General features: G+C 42.6%; 1 protein-coding gene across 3 annotated transcripts in view; it reads right to left on the bottom strand.

Moving 5' to 3' along the window:
• The window catches only part of LOC146785847 (maltase-glucoamylase-like), a 783,978-nt gene that overhangs the window by 88,195 nt on the left and 675,382 nt on the right, over positions 1-20,401 (bottom strand). For all 3 annotated transcript variants that reach the window (XM_085635202.1, XM_085635203.1, XM_085635205.1), the window contains 2 exons: positions 8,849-8,983; positions 8,024-8,108 (listed from right to left, as the gene is read on the bottom strand). In XM_085635202.1, coding sequence (XP_085491328.1) covers positions 8,024-8,108; positions 8,849-8,983 — 220 coding nt within the window. The remainder of the gene's footprint in view (positions 1-8,023; positions 8,109-8,848; positions 8,984-20,401) is intronic.

Raw genomic sequence — 20,401 nt, 5'->3', positions numbered from 1 at the left:
CAATTTTTAAATAGATGTGTATCAAAATGACTCAAATACATAATCTAGAATCTCTTAAATAAATGCAACAAATACAAACAAGACATCTTTGGAGTCAAAGTGGCCTTTTCATAAGGGAGTTCACCTTGGTGACAAATAACCCAGGAAACTTTTCAACACTGAGGCAAAGGTCCCTTGACCCTGTTCCCCAGTCCATATCCAGAATACCATTGTTGGGGTGGTTTGGAAACACTCAGTTATATTTTAAGTCTCCTTGAAAGAAGATGTAGAGGAGCTAATTAAGATATTAGGGGACCTACAATCATGAATGACACAACATCACCCTAGCCGTAACCCGAGAAAACAGAGTTCCTACAGATCAACCTCTCATTCTAACAGTCTAGTGCATATAACCAACTCAACATCAAGCTTTTCATTGTTAAAAAAAATGTAAATCACTAGATGTTAAATTCCAAAAGTTAGCACTCACATTAAAACTTTAGAAAAAGGAGCATTATACCAAATCAGACTACACAAGGAATCAAGTCACTCATCTCAGGAGTAGGGCCGTTGTTTTTCCCCTCAAGGCTGAATTGCAGAAATGTTGTACTGGTAGCTTTCCTAAAACTAACCAGACAACATTACCAGACACCGTTATCGCTGCTAGACTAGTTTCTGGCACCAGAAGATCAAACCACACCACTCCACTCCAATACAGATCATGCAAAAATGGCTATGAAACCAAATTACCTAGCTCAGAAAGTAGTAATCTTAGGTGGCCCTAAATCACCCTGAAGTAGGGATTATGTGGAAACTCCTTTACTCTGCAAACAAGAACACTGAAACAAGATTTCTCAGGAAATGCTTCAAAAAGTAGGAACTTCATACTATAAGTTAAAAGGATAAACCTGTTGTATGACAGTGTTAGATGTTTACCCCCAATAGGTAGCCATACATCATATTTAGGTTCAATCAGATGGTTGAGAAATAAGCACTTCTGAGTTCATTATACTTCCAAGAGAGATAGTTAATGTCTTGATGTAAAAAATCATACACCTGTGATTTCTTATCCTCCTGTAACTCAAATATTTTCTATCATCAATAGGAAGTCTTTGGTAACAGGACCTTACTATGAGGCCCATTAGTATAGTGGGCGGATCGCCACCGCCCGTATGGCGGTGGCGATCCGCCTGCTAAAAACCTCCGCATTCGATTTCCCCCCGCCACATTACCATGGAGGGGGGGGGACCCCGGCGGATGGGAAGACCGTCCACCAGTTTTCCACCGGTAGGCAATCTGCCTGATTGCCTACCGGGTGGAAAAGCAGTTTATATGGTGGCAGTGTCTGTTAGACACCGCCATCCATATTACTAGAAAGGCGGGGACCTGCCATTCCGTGGCAGCGCCGCCATGGAAAGGCAGGCGGTGTTTGACATTGGGCGCCTGTAGCGGGCCCCCAGGGAGTCTGAGGGGTGGGGGTTGCACACGGGGGGTACCTATGGTAACCCCCTGCATTTCAATGTACAACGTGGCAGGCACTGCGCGGTGCCTGTCACGTTGTGCATTGAAAGGCACAGGCTGCCTCTGTGGCATTGCGGCGGGTGGTGCTCTCTGCACCGCCCGCCGCAATGTTGCAGATGAGCCATGCACCCACCAGTGTGGTGGGCGCATGTTAATCGGGAGTGTGGGACCGCGCACCCGCAGCGGGCGGTCCCGTTGTATGGCGGGCGGACAAAGTCCACTCGCCATACTAATGGTGCCTTATGTGAAGTACCAAGGCACCATGACTGTTTGCAATTTACCATATATAATATGGGTCTGTTTATCAATGGCATTGTCCAGCACACATGAGTAGTAAGCATGCATTTCCTACATTTCAAGTATTGTCTTTGAGCTTGAATGTCATATATCAAAAATATTATCATACCACAGCATCTTAACTCTGGCCATCCTGATTTTTTTTAGCTTGATCTAAGACCAAACACAGTTTGAGCTCGTCATCAACATCATTTTTCCTCATCCTCTCCAATCATACTCAAAGAACTAACACGCTGCAGACCTTTTTCTCCTCTGGTAATCGGATGCTTCTTTGATACCTAAACCAGTTAGCATATTATTTTAACTCATCTGCACAACTCACTAATATTTTACTCCTTTGCTCAAAGGCTTTACCATCCTGCTACCACAACAATCTCAATGTGACAGCACTGAATTCCATTTGATTAAATCTTATCACCTACTCAACTCTACATCAAGGCCCAGATTTAAGACTCTGTCACAAAACTCAGCATCCAAAGTTGCTGTGCTGCACTGTGTGATAGGGAGAGAGCAGGGAAGAATCATAGCTACCAAGATATGGCACTATTTTGCTCTCTTGCTAGTTCTGGGACACAATCAGGCAGTTGAGCGCCACTCACACACCTTTACACCATAGTGCAAAGGTGTCTGTGTGAGTCTAGCATAGGTTTTGTACAGGAAGGGTACCCTTCCGGTACAAAATACTTTGCCTTGACAGACTTTGAAATTCTTCTCACTTTTGATATGTATGGTACAGTACAGCACACATTCAAAGTGGGAAAAGTTAGGACAAAATAAAAACATTTTATTCTTTTTAACGTGTTTTCAAGCATCGTTAATTTTTGGTGCAAAACTCTGTCTACTATTGTTAGTAAATAGGAATGTGCATCAACAACCATAGGTGGTTGCATAGGAACGCCCATGTACCACCCATGAAGCGTCACCTTGAAGCTCAGTATTGCAAATCAGCTCTTCATGCTGCTTTTTGTAATTTTTGTACCTGAAACTAAATATTTTGCACAGGTTTGCATCACTTTTATGACACAAGCCCAGTGCAAAAGCTTTGACAATATTTCCGCAAGTGTGCAAAGATATACTACATACTCTAGTGTTACAGTGGTTGACTAAACAAATAAAAATATTCGGCCATAAATGATGATCATTGCTGCAACAGATTTGTCCTCCTCCGGTCCAATTTCTCCTTATGCTCTGAGATGGCACTATGTGTTTGTAAAACTTAACAAAAATGAATACATAAATAAACACATTTTCTTCTACTGTATCTCTGTACTATGACTGGCAAATAGTATGGGCCTCATTACAAGTTTGGTGGTCCTCCTGTAGGACCGCCATCGCTGCGACCACAGGAGAGCCAACAAGCCTGTGGTGCACCTGCTTGCCGGATTCTGAGTTGAATCCAGGGCGGGTGAGTGGTGCTCCAGCAGTCTCACGGTGGCAGCTGTGTTAGGCTCATAGGAGGTCCTTAACAGCAGACCGCTACCATGAGAGTGCCTGCGGCACGTTCCTGCATGGTGTGGCATGCACCATGTTGTGCATACCACACCGTCCAGGAAGAAGGGTGAAATTCTAGGGGGGTACAACATAAGCCCCCGCAGCATCCCCAGGTCCAGATTTGGCTAGGGCCCTGTTAATGCCCCCTTACCTGCATCTCTGCCATGAAATGGGTGGTAGATTTGCAAGTCCGAATATGCTTAGCAATGCCACATCGGCACCAACAGCATATTCCTGCCCCTTTCGGCTCCTCCACCGCCGTAGGATCCGGGTTCCCAGTGGAGGCAGCGGTCCTGTTGTGGTCCGACTGCCACACTCATACTATGGTGGGCGGATCTACAGGGGTAGCTATAGTAGGATTGCCACTGCAAGTATGGCAGTCCCAGGACCGCCCCACTCGTAATAAACTCCTATGTCTGAATGGCCCTAATACCACATTTTCATTTAGAGCAGCCCCATAGAGGAATCATATTTTTTAAGCTAATGCTGAAAACCCATAAAGCTCAGTCATAATAGTTATCCTGCCAGTTTGCTGAACCCTATTATGCTCTATGTTCTTGGTCATGATTTATTGAAATCTACATATTCTCAGACCAAGCTAACGGCAATTCCTTTACCCATCACTGTACTGTATTCAAGCTAGCCTGGTGAATGAAGTAGGCCTGGGTGGTAAATGCCGTTCCGCTCGCAGAATTTGGGTAATTGTGCGTTTCACGGAGAACGCAAAAATACCAAAAATTCCGCGATCTGCGGCTTTGCAGAATGTTTTGCTTGTTCGCGCTTTCAAAATGCGTGTTTGCAAGATATTTCCCCCTGAGCGTTGAAACAGCATTTGCGTTGTGCGACTACGCAAATTCCGCCCACCCCTTGAATGATGGGTGTTACACCGAAACCGGTCCTAGAATGCTTGTTTCTATTCCAGGGAAGGCCTGGCTTGGCAGTTCAGGCAGGACTGTTCCCATGAGGAACAGGGTCAAGACTGGTTTGCATATGGCTGGGTCTGAACTGGGAAGGTGAAGTGAGCTAAAGAACAATGATGGTTTTAACCCAAATTTGTGACTGGGGGGGGAGTGTCTGAAAAGTTTCAACACTCCATCCATCATCTCCTTGTGTTTGCCTAATACCACATTGTCACTTAGAGCATCCCATAGAGGAAGCATATTTTGAAGCTAATGCTGAAAATCTATGGAGTTCAGTCAAAATATTTATCAATCCAGTTTGCTGAACCCTATCATGCTCTATATTGTTGGTCATGATTTATTGAAATCTACATCTTCTCAGACCAAGCTAATTACAACGCCTTCACCTTCTGGTCCGTTTGGGTATTCACAACTTTTTAGGTGCTTGGCCTAAGCAAATTCAGGCATCATTGTACCCGCTTACCTTATCTGGACCTTTTTACCCAGGGTTTTAGGTTTTAGCTTGTCAGTCTATGATGGTGGGTTCACTGGCTACAACTCTCTTTTACAGCTATTCAGGCTAAGAGAAGTTAGCCGAATGCCATATGCCTATTTCCAATCAGTGAATAGTCACCTGAGAAGCCTCTATCATACCTTAGGATGAAATCAAATAAAATGGGAAACTGCAGGATGGGATATAATATAAATGTGAAACTGTGTTTTTGAAACCTCTAAATGATTGCGCTGTTGCCAGTGTGCCACCCAATGTCAGCATCCGAGACTATCTTAGGCAGGTAGGGAGCAAGGCTCCTGCAGAGCTGGGAAGTCTGTGTGAGTGCTGGCATGCCGTCACACTCTCAATGTACACTTACTTTCAGATGGCCGGCCCAACAATGTTGTTTCCTATGCTACTTTTTCCATCAGTGCCTCCATACTTTCTGTCCATTCTGCCTCCCAGAAACTCGTGAGGATTTCAGAGTAACAATATTTTACCCAATTCAAGATGGCCATCACAGTATTGAAGTCTATAAGGATTATAGATTTCTCTAATGCGTATTGGCACCAATAAGGGCATCCAGGTGATGACAGGGTCCAGTTTATTAGCCAAATAACCAGGTCTTCAGGGTCTATCGCAACTCTGAAAAACATGGGGAGGTCCATAGATTAACGGGTTGCTAATTCCATGCCTTTGTTGCTAGGTAGGAGAAGGAGCGACCTCTGCATCTGTTACATAAGATGCAGAGGGTGAGGGTTAGCAAAAGGGATGTGGAGCAGAGGGGTCTAGTAGGCTGATGGAAGTTCAGGCGGTGGTTCAAGTAGGAGGTATGTAGATGTGTAGAGATTTTAATGTATGGGTCAGGAACTTGAACTGTCATCTTTTTTGTACAGTAACCATATTAGTTCCCTGAGGTTGGGGGGGGGGGGGGTGATTTGGGATCCTGAACGAGTCTGGCGGCAGAGTTCTGTATGGATCTTTAGTTGTCCAAGTAAGTGAGCTGGGATCCTTGTCCAAGGAGCATTTTCATAGTCCAGATTGCTGGAGAGGAGGGCCTGAATAAAGGTGCATCTTGAGCTTTGGGGTAGAATTTTGAATATCTTATGAAGCATGCAGAGGAGGAGGAGAAGACAGGTTTGACCTGTGTCGTTTTGGTTAGCTTGTTGTTCAGAATGATACCTAGGTTCTTAGCATGGTCAGTGGGTCTAGGATAGGTAAGAGGTCTGAGGGCCACAAGAATGGGTCCAAAGTGGAACATTTGTTTCCAAAAACCAGTACCTTTGTCTAGTCCGAGCTGCAGGCAGGGTTTTTATCCAGTTGGCGACATCTGTCATGCCGTTGTGGAAGTTGGTTTTGGTGTTAGTGGTGTCACCAGAATAACACCCGATTGTTAAATTAATTACAATAGTTAAAGTGTTGAACTATTCTAATACATTTTACATTATATTGTAATTTAATTTCACTGTCTCCACTGATTTCTATTATTTCCATGTATTAATTGTTTCTCATGGAAATGTGTTCAAGCACCTGTAAGTCTTTATGTGTTGTCTTTGAATTACTCGAAGGTTGTACTGGAGTACACCTGTTCTGACACCTCAGAGGCTGCAGCAACTTTAAAAGTATTGTTTGAGAATAGAGATGGTCTTACCCTTTCGTGGGTGCATTTTTTTATTGGCATGCCCTATTCTCCAGCTACCTCGACTTGTCACTGCACATAGGTTTATAAATAGCAATTTGTAGTACATAGGTGTTGAATGGTTTGCGATATCTTCTCTCTGTGTTCTCAATGATTTCTCCTCCAATTTGCACACTTGACTGCCTTCTTTACTATGCATATTTCAACAGCACATAATCAAGCAAACTGTTACAGGCAGAATATAACTTGATTAAGTAAACGTATTGCAGGAACAGTAAGTATGGAGATGTGCAACTTGCATAGATTTCAATGAGCACTGCTGGGTAATATTTTTTAATTTTTCAAAAAGTTTAGAAAATCACTTAAAATGAAAGAGGCTCGTGTAGGTCGACGGATTGTTTAATAATAGGTGCTTGTGGTGGTCCCTTTATCTTTTCCTAAAATATTTCATTGTCTTTTGTTCTAAAAACATGTGTTTATGAGTTCAATTTTAAATTTACTGTGACCTTTCCACATAAATACAGAATATTTTGAGGGCCATCCGCTAACAAAAAGTATCCTGTCCAGGAAGAACTAGAATATAAGGTATGGGCACAATTCTCAATCTGAGGAGTGATGGTATGCTTCTACCACTATTGGGAGCAATACCTCTTTGCATAGTAACCCTCACACACTCTAATAGTGTCATGCTTCATCATCGGGTTCACCCTGGCTAATAAAGGCCAGGGTGGGCTCAACCATATTTCAGGGAGAAAAGGCCAGGAAACCAAGTAGGTTATTCTGTGGGGTTAGGATCCTTGACGACTGTTTGACTAGAGGAGTGCCCCGTTAAGTGTGCACTCATGAGATGTAGTTTGTCCTCCGAATTTGGGTTGGACGGACCTGTCAACATAGACGCCATAATAAGCATAAGTATAGTCAGAGGGCGCTTATGTTTGGTAAAACATTTTCAATTTAAAAGTTTGAAACTATATTTATAATTCCAGGGAGGGATTTATTACAAAGTTTTGCCCTGAAGAAAGCAGTGGACCCATAGGGCCGTTCACTGGCTGAAACATGTTGGCATATTTCTAGGGTCATAGGATCATTATATCCTTGGAACATCTTACTCCTGTTATTTTAATATCCACCATATCTCCATATTAAAGGGATACCTGGAGTGTGTGGTGGGTTTTTAATCTTTAACCCCCCTGGCCTTATCAAAGAGCTCCCTGAAACACGGTTGAGCCCACGCTGGCCTTTAGGTGCTAGGCATAACCCAATGATGAAGCATGACACTATTAGAGTGTGTGAGGGTTACTATACAAAGAGGTATTGGTCCCCATAGTGGTAGAAGCATACTATCACTCCTCTGATTGAGAATCGTGCCCATACCTTATATTCTAATTCTTCCTGGACAGGATACTTTTTGTTAGCGGATATCACTTGGGAGGACGTATCCTTTCCCACTTCCTGTGTGTGGAAGCCCCTCTATACCCTTCAGGCCTCACTGTCCATTTTTTACACTATTTTAAGGGCCAGACAGATATCTGTTGATTATTTAACTACAAATGTTCTGAGAGATGGTTTTCTTTCACATTTCATTTCCTCTAACCAATATGAATGAAAGGGATTCCAAGGAAAGTATTACTTATTCTTTTACACACGGTTTCGATCAAAATATTTTCACACTATAAATTGTAAACAGTAGTGTAAGAAACTTACATGGCATGTAAGGTGGTGTGTTAAGGGTTTTGTCAGGACAACCAATCACAGACCCACTTATAAAGCTGGCTGGTTCATTCATGTCCTGCATTAAGGAAGAAAGCACACATATATTTTGAGTATGACATGTAATTACTGCACATTTTTAAATCATGCATTGCAAAAATCAATAACAGTTCCTTCTATTAGGATAACCCCTGTGGAACTATAACAACTGAGAGAAACTTCAAACAGCATCATCTCCAAGAACCTTAAATTATTTGATAAACGCCAATGTTACTACAGTTTTCTTGATAAATCCTCTCACAACAGAGAATTAAAGGGCACAGAGAAAATAATGAACATTGAATGATCATACAGAATAGGGCTGTAATGATAAAGAAGTGCAAGAATTAGAGTCTGTCCAGAATTCTTGATAGCAAGGACAGAGGAAACCCAGGAGTCCTTTTGTTTTACTGGTCTTACAAGTGGGACCCTGAGACTCCCTTTTGTAACGTTTTTGTGCTTAACTTGACCTGGATGGAAGACAGTGCTGAATAACTACTACTGTACAGGAATGTGTGCAAAACAGCACCTCACCGTAGTGGTTGTAATTAATGTTTTGTCACATTTCCATCAATGATGGAAATGTGACAAAACATGAATTAGGGGAGGGTGTGGATAGAAAGTGCCTTAGGTCATGGACTGAAACAAATCAGGTTTTGTTACTCCCAACAGCATAACATATTATGATATTAATATCACAAGTGAAGTGAGTGAGCAAAAACCAGTATAACAATTGAAACAACATAAAATGAGTCATTAAATAACTATTCAAATACTTACAATCCACAGTCCATCAAACTTTATGCTGTTATTGGAATTTGTAGGGTTTTCATGAAATTCCTTTATTTCTCTGTGCCACCAGTCAACAGTGCGTGTAAGGAAGAAATCTGGGAAAGCAGCATGAGCTCTGTATAGCTATAAAGGAAACATACCATACATCCATTAGTTATTTGTGTATGGACTTTAAGCATGTGCATATGGTGGCATGGAAAATTAGCTTGAGAGATCATTGGTAACTTTCATATATAGTAAAACATGCTATCAAAAGATGGAATCTCAGTTAATAGTATTCAAAAAGGTAGAAGAGATCTAAGACATTTTTAGAGATGTCTTTCAATAATTCCACCGACAAACTACCTGCAAACAAGGCACCTACAAACAAAGTGACCATATCGTTTTTTATGATTTCACCACACTGCTACAGACAGGGCATTGTATATTCTAATATTTTAGAATTCTAAATATGAAGATTAGTGGGTTTGGATTATGAAAAGTGTGCTTTCATAGCACACATCTAATACACATAAAGTACTGGATCATGTTGAACAATTCGTGGTGGAGTTTTTAGTCAGATAATCTAAAATATTATTGCTAATAATGGCAGACCTAAACTCATTTTAAACTACTAAAAAAATGTTTACCTCTTTTTATTGATACGTATATGATAATGAGATAAACATTGAGAAAGAATATCTGAACCACATTTTGTTTTACAATTCTGCAATGTTGTCATTTTACACTACATTAACTTAGTAGTACAGTCCTTGGTAAGCCCGCCAGGCCCCCCATATTTTCGCTAAACTAATAATATTATTAATATGAAAGCATATGTTGCCTGACTCACAAAGGTAATGCATCAAAGTCAGAAATGTAGGGTGGTATGTACCATATTTTCCAGATATTTGCAAATACTTCTGGTAATGTGCAGCTATTTTAGCTTCTGAGAACTCACTTGTGAGCAAAATAGCAAGGCTAGATTTCTGCATTTGAGATATAGTGCATTATTGCATGTCCACTCTTTAACATTTGCTGCTCTAGGGAATAAAGTTTCCCCATGTAAATCCTAGCCACTATATTAGTTCCTTCGACTCTCTCACCCTGTAAACATATATTCTGCTCCCTGTGGAAAGAATAAATGTCTGAATATCTTACAGAGTGGACAACAAGCTGAGTATGTTGTAAAAACCTGTTTAACTGACAGTTTGTGAGTTTTCATCACCTTTTGTAGAAGCCCCACCTTCAAACACGCACATCCCTTGGTCTATGAGAAAATTTACTCACATGAAAAATCCTACCATACCTGAAAAATTGATGTATGAATACATCCATTTGTGAGCTCAAATAAATATTATAAATTGAGACTTGCCAACAAAGCATACTGACACTGTCACAAGGTATCAATAAAATACATTATTTTACACAGCAAGCATCAACTGGATAGGTGACACAAAGAAAGAAGGAGGAACCTGTGAAGAAGTTTTATACACATTGCTATGGTTGGATAAATATTTTTGTCATGATGATATTAAATACAGGTAAGCAGCTGTGCCATTTTGCCATGCCCAAGTTGCAGCTTCACGATTGTTTCATCCTCTGATTTCAGTGGGCAAGTCTGAAATCCCCATTGTGGAGTCTCCCTGAGTCACCTTGATTAATCTTTGGCCATGAGATGTGACTTTGCTCACTAAGAAGAAATATGTTCTGTTTGACATATCAGCTCAAAGTTGCCTCAGATGGTTAGATAACACTGCTGTCTGACCCTAAACCAAAGTGTTTCTCTCAAATGGCGAAACAGACACTAAGGTGCCGATTCCGATCCTGGAAAAACCGGGTACGAACCGTCGGTCGGAGGGTTTTCTCCGTCCGACTCGTACCCGGTTGTAACACTTTACAAATATGCAAGTACGATTCGCACGGAAATACTATTTCCGTACGAATCGTACAAAACACCGACCGACGAAAATAAACATACAAATGTGATCCGGGAAAGCGCCAACGTGACGTCGGGACGCATGCAGCCTGCGTTTCACGAACCAGGAAGTACAATTCGTACCCACAGCAGTCCGGACGGCAATATTTTGACGGCACCCAAAAAGTGCAAGGTAAGCGAAGTACGCCGCGAAACGACCAGATTAGGGGGCCCGGTACGCGCCGAACCCCCCCCAGCCCCCGTGAGTACGCGCCGAACCCCTCCAGCCCCCGTGAGTATGCGCCGAACCCCCCCAGCCCCCGTAAGTATGCGCCGAACCCCCCCAGCCCCCGTAAGTATGCGCCGAACCCCCCCAGCCCCCGTGAGTACGCGCCGAACCCCCCCAGCCCCCGCAAGTACGCGCCAAACCCCCCCCAGCCCCCGTACGTACGTGCCGAACCCCCCCCAGCCCCCGTAAGTACGCGCCGAACCCCCCCCAGCCCCCGTGAGTACACGCCGAACCCCCCCCAGCCCCCGTAAGTACGCGCCTTACCCCCCGTGTATGTACACCAGTGTACGTACGCACCGTACCCCCGTGTATGTACACCAGTGTACGTACGCACCGTACCCCCGTGTATGTACACCAGTGTACGTACGCACCGTACCCCCACCCGTGTATGTACACCAGTGTACGTACGCACCGTACCCCCACCCGTGTATGTACACCAGTGTACGTATGCGCCGTACCCCCACCCGTGTATGTACACCAGTGTACGTACGCACCGTACCCCCCGTGTATGTACACCAGTGTACGTACGCGCCGTACCCCCACCCGTGTATGTTCGGCGCGTACTTACGGGGGCTGGGGGGGGTTCGGTGCGTACTTACGGGGGCTGGGGGGGTACAGCGCGTACTCACGGGGGCTGGGGGGGGTTCGGCGTGTACTTACAGGGGCTGGGGGGGTTCGGCACGTACTCACGGGGGCTGGAGGGGGTTCGGCGCGTACTTACGGGGGCTGGGGGGGGTACGGCGCGTACTTACGGGGGCTGGGGGGGTTCGGCGCATACTTACGGGGGCTGGGGGGGTACGGCGCGTACTTACGGGGGCTGGGGGGGGTTCGGCGCGTACTTACGGGGGCTGGGGGGGGTTCGGCGCGTACTTACGGGGGCTGGGGGGGTTCGGCGCGTACTTACGGGGGCTGGGGGGGGTTCGGCGCGTACTTACGGGGGCTGGGGGGGTACGGCGCGTACTCACGGTGGCTGGGGGGGATTCGGCGTGTACTTACGGGGGCTGGGGGGGTTCGGCGCGTACTTATGGGGGCTGGGGGGGGTTCGGTGCGTATGCGGGCACATGTCTTCATGGTTGCTATGGGAGTTCGGTCCGTATGGTGCATTTTCCATACGGTTGTAACATCGGACGCACGGGACGGATCGTACTTGCGCGCTCGGACTTCACTTTTCACATTTGTACATAAAATCATCCGGGGATGTGTCGGACACTTTTTCCGACCCGAGGACGTGTGGGGAAATTTTCCCAATGCGATTCGTATGGACTTTTTCCCATACGAATCGTACTTGACAGTTTGTACGCTACTTGTACGATTCGTACGGTAAAAAGACCGGATACGAGTCGTACGGGGAAAAATTTTCCAGGATCCGAATCGGCACCTAAATGTAGATGTTGTACATCAGCTGTAACACCCTCTAACTCTTGTTATGTCTTGCTGTAACCTGATGTCAACTCTTTTGACCTGTGTAGTTATGCAAGAATGTTAGGAAATGCAGTGACATAGCATGTTTAAGTGGTGATGATACACACTTAACCAGTTGTTTTATTGTTTTCAAAATTATTGAACAGATCTTTAAAAAGATCACAAAACCTGCTCTTTAGATAGTCGATTAAGAATTACTTTTGTTACTTTAGCTCATTTTATGTCCTTATTTTAAGATTTTGATTTTTGTATGCTGCTACTTAATTGTGTAATACACTTATTGCTTACTGCCAATATGTAGTTCCAAATCAGTGATCCTATGAAAACTAAGGTCATCAACTAAAAAATGGCAATCTTTATCCAGGACACTTTTTTCAATATCTTAAATTTCCATGATAAACCTGGAGGAGCTCCTTTTACCTATTCCTGATCAAAAAAGCTATGTTGTGGTTGATAGAGAAACTAATACAACAAGCGATACATTCTGGTTTGAGATCATCAAGGTTTTCAGCAATCCAGAACATCTTAGAGCGAATGTTAAAATTACTAGATACATTTGCAGAAGAGTTTGATAAAAATATTGATCTGGGTACTCAGCTATTACAGACTTCAGACCAATTGACAGATGATAATGTGATAATTGGGTACAAACTGATAGTAAAATAGACAATGAATGCTTACTAAAGTCACTTGAACAGATGAATAAGACAATACAAGTAAATTGTACCGGTGGATTATGCCAAGCCAGGGTCAGATTGATAATGACACTCAGGCTCAAAACATTAAGCAAGAAAATAATTCTGAGGGGAAGATAAATTAGAATCTAGCAATAGGATTTAGAGGAAAAGGTAGCCCTCTCAAGAAAGATAATGGTACCAAATGTAATAGGGCAGGCTTGTGTATTGACCCCCCTGCTGCTCTCTATCTATATATATAGCGGATGAACGAAAAGAGTCTTAAAGAAGCACATCCATCCTACCTAACTCAACTACAAGCATATTTAGAGGGTTTTTATACCTCTTTGATCTAACACCTTTGTGGATACAATGAACATTTGATACATTGCTGTAAAAAATTGAATTCATACAAATGTACATAAAGCAAAAGTAACGATGTTCAGAAAGAGAGTTTGCAATTCAAAATGGAGCTAGGAACTTAACCACGAGAAAAAAGACACTGCTACTTGAGAGTGACATGTTGTTTCAGCACTACATTGACTCAGTAATAGATCTGGCATATATAGTAGCAGGTGCTTTAGGCAAATTGGATACCAATATTGTACTCAAATAAATTGAGGTAATAAAAGATATGTAAGGATTAAAAATTGTGAGACAGAGAAATGATATCCCAAACTAATATGACCTGAATTCAATCACCCTAGATAAATGGCTATTTGGAAAAGGTAGACTGGCCAAGAAAAAGATATGGCAGCGTTTTTTCTTTGAGGCTGAAGTGATTGTTCACTAATATAAAATACAAACATTATAAGCAAGTAGTAAATTATTGGCATAACATCATAATGTAGAGAAGGCAACCTTTGCCATATAATGTAAGTGCATATTGAGAAACAAAAATGTGCCCATGGCAAGTTGATATAAAAAGAAACATTCCAGCATATCTTTTACCGTAAAAGAAGACTGTCACATACAGAGGAACTATACCTAGAACAAAATGGTCAAGAATGCAGCATTAACATTTTCCAGCGGCTCAGCCAAGAAACAATGTGCAAGTAGCCCTAGATACATCATTTTCTATGACTCTAATGTGGATCCTAAACCTTATTTGCTATGCATCCAATCCAGATGCATTCAGAAAAAAGATGCTTGAATTAATAATAGGGGATATTCACCTAAAGGAATGGTGTGGTAGAAAGAAGAAAAAAAAATCAGTGTGTGACTATATTAATTGTCTTCTATATCAGTCAACTGATTTATCTTTGACTCATTATACGAAAGTAGAGTATTATATGGTGTGGGGGTTAGTCCTCTCCATGTAATACTATCACATTACTCCAAAGATGCTTCTTGGATTCACATTAATAATTCTTTAGCTCAGTTCTGGTAGAGGGGCAATTAGCAGTCAGGCTTTACTAGAAGAACATGTGTCCAGTATTTCAGGCTACCAATGTGGCCAATACTTAATTGGCACAACTCAAGGGAAATCCAACACCAATTTATAAAAATAGTGTATTTTTATCCTACTTTGGACACCAAAATGAATGGGATAGCATACATATAACCGGAGTTATAGATTTTAGAAGTTATAGAATAATAATGTAAAATAATACAAGGAAATTTAACGTTGCGGTCAATGAGAAAAACCATCAGTGACAATTATTCACTTGCAGTTCTAGTTGCCTTGCAACTATGCAGGGTAAAGGTGATGTGTGTCCCAAGACCAAGCCACAACAGTGAGTTCAATTTGACCTGGCCAGTGCAGCCTGGGAGCAGAGTTGTTCTGGCTGTCAATGGTGCTCAACAGGAGCCGCAGAAGAGCTGTTTTTACCACTGAAATGATGCTGCAGGGGAAAACGATGCAATAGGACAACAACAGGGAGGTTGCTGATATTGGTCACAGGTCATATGATGTTCCCTCTTAGTCCAGCATTGAGTAAAGGGGTCCGTTGCTGGACTGGTGACCAAGAAGCATTAGCAGCAGTGAGTTGTGCAAAAAGTAACTTCGACGTCCAGTTGCCACAGGAATGCACTAGTTGCCTGTAAGTTTGTGCAAGGCAGGACTACAGTTCTCACAATGTACTAGTTCATCTGGATTTGTGCGATCCCTAGGAGGTCTCAATTGCCAGAGAATCTTCGAATCAGAATTTTGTTTTACCTGCAATTTGCAAGGGAATTGGGCCACCAGTCCAGGGGAGTGTGAGGGTTCTTCAAGCTTTCATAGAAGTCCCTCTGCCAGTGAGTGCCTAGTTTAAGCCAGGATGAGGCTCAATCATTTTGTTACAAGTCTGTTTCCACAGGGGCAAAGTATCCCTCTTTTTCTTTGGTGTTGTGGGCAAAGTCCTGTTGTCTCTTCTCCATCCTTCCTTGTTGCAAATTGTTCAGATCTGTGGTTCTGGTTTCAGGGTGGTCCCCTAAATCCTCGATTTAGGAGAGTTATGGGTGTAAGAGCTTGTAGCCATTGGTCAGCTAGACCCTGCAGCTAATCCATCCTTTAAGTGACCACATCCGGAGGTGTGGGTCCCCTTTACTACCCAGCACTCTCTATTCTGCCACTTCTAAAAATGGCTGAAATATTATTTTAATGTACAGACCAGGCTGCTCTCCTGGGAGGTGTGGCTAGCCTTCTGCAGGAGAACACCTCCTTGACTAAGTAATTTTTGCCTTTCCTGGTGCATATGTGCCTGTGGCAGAGGGAGGGCTATTTCTTTCATTAGGAGTCAGCCCTGATGCATATTAGAGTTGGATCATCCTTTGAAGCCTTGATGTGCCACTTCACTAGCTTGCTTGGGAGGAGGGAGGTGTGACCTCCTTCCTGCCCAAGCATTTGATCTTGACTCCTGGGAGGGATCACACTGCCTGGCCGGAGGTCCGAATCCTGTCTTGGCAACAGCAGACACAGGAAACATGGCCTTGCCAACTAGAGCACAGGAAGGGCTGGGGCAACCAGGTGAACAACCTCTAAGAGGCCACCTGCAGGCATGCCACATCACCCAGGGCACAAAACGTGTGTTGTGGGTTTTAGGGCCTACTGTTTGATACTAAACATGGTATATTTCAGTAGTACTATAATGGAGCTGCTACTTCAAGAATGCCGGAGTGCCAGCCCATGTTATCTTATGGACTGCTAACATTTATAGTCGTTTCCAATAGGGACCACCACATATAGGCTTGCACTTATATGTACTCACCTTTAATATAATGCATCCTGCCCACTGGGTGGAGGAGACCTTCCTCAGTGGTGCCTGACATATATTAAAGATAGTGTACTGACTATGCCACACTTGCTGAGGACACGGTCAAGTTTGAGCCCTTTGCACGGTCCTGCAGTCTGCAATACAACACCTGCTGCCTACATTGGTCACTCAGGGCAGCACAAAACTGTGCTGAAGCCTTGGAGACCCCTTTACCAGTAATGCCCTTGGTACCCCTGGTAACATATACTAGGGACTTACCAAGGTGTAATGTTTTTATCAATTTGGGATTACAAAGTCAGACATAACAGTTTTAGGAGAGAGCGCAGAGTCATAACCATCAGCATTTGGAGCAAAAAGTGGAGGGTGACCATACAAAAAGGGCACTTTCCTACTCTCATGTTGTGCTCTTTTTTTCATAATGGAACAAAAGATCAATACAGAATACTGATACTTTTAGAAAGTTACTGTTAGGAGTCTATGACGTTCTTTATGTGATGAACTGTGGAAACATTGAACTATATTATAAAGAGGTAAGCATTTTTTTATGAAACTTGAAACTTCAATGGATCCAACTTGATGTCTGCTCTAGTGAAGGCACAGAAATATCTGTCTGCCTGGTGAATATTTCTAAGTATGGCAGATGCATTTCCGTCAGGGTAGTGGGGATTGAGGACCAACAGGCTAGAGGCCATACATCTCACTGAAGGTTTGGGGCTTTTCTGTATTGTGTGAGTGTGTTATTTGCAACAATCTCGATACAAAGGTGAGCTCTGAAAATGTATTTGTGCCGCTCACTCCGCCATCTCCTAGACCCACTGGTTTTGGTACTTACTCCATTATTTCTCCAAGTCGGGACTGATTACAGTGCAATACAGTAACAATTATACAATATACTATATGAAACTTTGCCTCTAGTTTAATGCCTCCTGTTGCCTGCAATTATTCACAATGTAAAATTTACAACAAGCACTAATATATCTAGCAGAAAAGTTGATGTTTAGATGATGTTGGAATTGTTCTAAAGGATAACCTAATCAGAATAGTTCACAGAAATCATACAATGCCTGAACCACAAAGTTAACAGAAAATGCTTCTATGGATGATAAATCAAAGGGTAGTGGAATAAGACAGCCACTCCGAGTGGATTTATGGTCTGTAAGCAATCGTGCATGGGAGATGTTTCCCTTAGATGATGAGAGAGCCCTGTGCATATCAAAAGATGATTGACAGACCTTGAAACAGAATTGCTTTTTCCATGGGTAAATAGTAAAGTTGCTTTCAGACATCATGGACGGAGAGAATGAATTTCCATTACTGAGCTAGACATTCAAAGTAATTTTAACTATGGTGGCCTACAAGGTTAAGAATTTAGATGGATCATATCCGTAAGACAAAAAAGAGACAAGAAAATATTGCTCATCACATTACCTGTGACATTTTCTTACATATTTAAACACCTAAGGCCCGATTCACAAAGGTTAGTTTAAGCATTTGGTCTAAACCTAAACCAAATGTTTAATTTTATGACTTTGGGAATTCACAAAGGGCATTTACGAGTGCTTATCTTTCTGTCCCCACTCAAGCTGGATCAACTCCAGAGTGCAGACCTAAAGATAGCACTAGTAAATGCCTTTTGTGAATTCCCAAAGTCATAAACTTAAACGTTTGGTATAAGGTTAGACCAAACGTGTAAGTTTACCTTTGTGAAGGGGGCCCATATGATCTACTAATGAAATGCAAAAGTGACCAGTCATACATTAAACCTGTCTAAAAATATATATATGTAAAGTACATAAAGAGAGATTCAATGCCAACATTTTAAAAGTCAGTTTGAACAGAGTTAACATCTTGTAAATGTAGAGACATTTATAAAGCACTCTGTTACTCCAAGGAGTGTCCTTGTGCTAGTACAGATGTGGACCAATCAATGGGAGCTAGTGATCAATATCAGTTGTTGGAAAAGAGTCATGTTTTTAAATGTTACCAAATATAGAGGTTGCTTTAATCTGTCTTTAGTCCAGGGGGAGTTTGTTCCATAAAGCTGGACCCAGGAAGCAAAAGAATTTGCCCCAGGTCCTTGCTTTGCGGATCCGGGGTATTTTGGCCAAACAGAGATTTGCTGAGTGCAGACTTCTGAGGGGAGTAGAAAATCCGATTCTCACTCTTAAGTACCCAGGTAAAGTGAACAGGTTTCTCCAAAAGAGTGTCGCAGTTTTAATTATGTATAACTGCCAGTAGTCATCCTTGCATGCAATCTCTTGGCAAACACAGCTCTGTCTTGAAGCACTGATGTCTTTTTAACCAGTGAATTGACTATTTTCTAGAAGGAACCCTGTAAGAGGAAGCTGTCCCAAATGGAATGCGGCTGAAGTCTATTTATTTTTTCCTCTATATATATGTTGTCTGGAGTCAAGGGGTTTTCTTTTATAGCTAACCACTAAATTTCATTTAGGGATCCCCTGCAAGCTGATTTCAATCTTTAACAGCTTGTATTTTGGGAGAGACAATACATATCTGTATGTACTTCTAACAGCCCATTCTATTGTGCTTGTGTCGCGGCCACCAACCACCTCTTTCTGGTATTCCAGTGTTAGAAACATTTTGGTGGGGATCATCTTCTAATTGGTAGCATCCTAAGGTCTTTTAGAGAGTTCAAAAGAACATTTCAGGCTGGTATTAGTGCAGCGCACTTCCTGGATATTTGGGGGCTTATTTACAACAATTCGCGCAGGGCAGCGCTGCAGGTCAATTTGCTGCACTTCACTGCATTGAAAGAAAAGGGCAGGAATGTGCTCTATCTATGAGATATTCTGCATTTCTGTCCTCTTACGCTGCGCTGGCACACAAATGACAGCCTAACTCCAACACAGACACTCTTACACCATGGAGCAAGGGTGCCTGTGTTGAAATCAGGTTGAAATCAGCTTGTTTTTGTGCAGGAACGGTTACCTTCCTTCACATAAACAACTGTTCTGCAAACCTGGGGAGTCGTAGGCTTTTGATACATTCCAAGTTTACAGCATGTTTTAAATCTGGGAATGTGTCAAATGCCATGGGTGTTACATGGGAACACCCACTGTAACGCCCATGGCACACCTCTCTATCACAGTGCGAGGTAACGCAGCAACTTATGCTGCGTTACCTTACAACATTTCTATAAGTCCATGAAAGGCCATGCAGGGTGGCTTTACATGGCCTTGTAGATATAGCTCTGTAGTGTGAACGCTGGAGCTTCATTAGAATTTCTGGTGGTGCATGGGAGCTGTTAATGAGCCCCTTGGTTTTTTTGCACAGCAAATGATTCTTTTGAATCCATAATTAACCTGAGATACTCATAGCTGCTGGCTTCCTTCTCTAGTGGTTTAACCTTTGGGAACCATTTGTGCAGCACTAGCCTTTTCCTTATTAAGGAGAGGATTTTTGTTTTGTGGTAAACTATTTCCATCACATACACCTCTGCATGATTGCATAATGTATTGCAATAGGAATCAAACAGATATTTGGCCACAAAACTGGGTATATGAACTGCAATGAAGAATCTTGACCTGTATCAACGTTTACAAACTGATACTATCATCTTCCTCTGACTTTATAGTATGTGTTGAAGACAACTCCAACAGAAGCACAATGAAAATCATATCCACATCAGCGGAGAACTACTTTCCTATTCATCCTCAGCAGTCTCCCAGGAAATTCTCCAAAGGGGACTGGGATGAGTAAATTGCATATGCTCGTCATTCAACAAGAAGTTAGACACGAATCAGGAAGGGGGTATTCACCTTTGGTACTGTTTTCTATTTAGTATTTCTGCCTTACATATATTGTGCCTAGCAATTAAACAATGCTTATCTTTTGCCTCATTCCATTCTGTTAGATAAAGATTAAGGATCATCAAAACCCAGAGTATCACTGACACGTGCTAAGTCCTCCTCTATCAAATCACCACAGGTGCACCCTCATCTTTGGAACTTTGTCTTGTGCCTCCTCAAGCTCTTTTTCTGCAGTCCCTTCTTTTTTGTGTGGTGTCTGGTACTTTGCCCTGCTCAGAGCCACACTGGGGAA

This window comes from Triturus cristatus, chromosome 11 (assembly GCF_964204655.1).
Source record: "Triturus cristatus chromosome 11, aTriCri1.1, whole genome shotgun sequence".
Taxonomy (NCBI): domain Eukaryota; kingdom Metazoa; phylum Chordata; class Amphibia; order Caudata; family Salamandridae; genus Triturus; species Triturus cristatus.
Note: the sequence above shows the minus strand (reverse complement) of the source record. Positions and strands in the feature narration are given on the sequence as shown.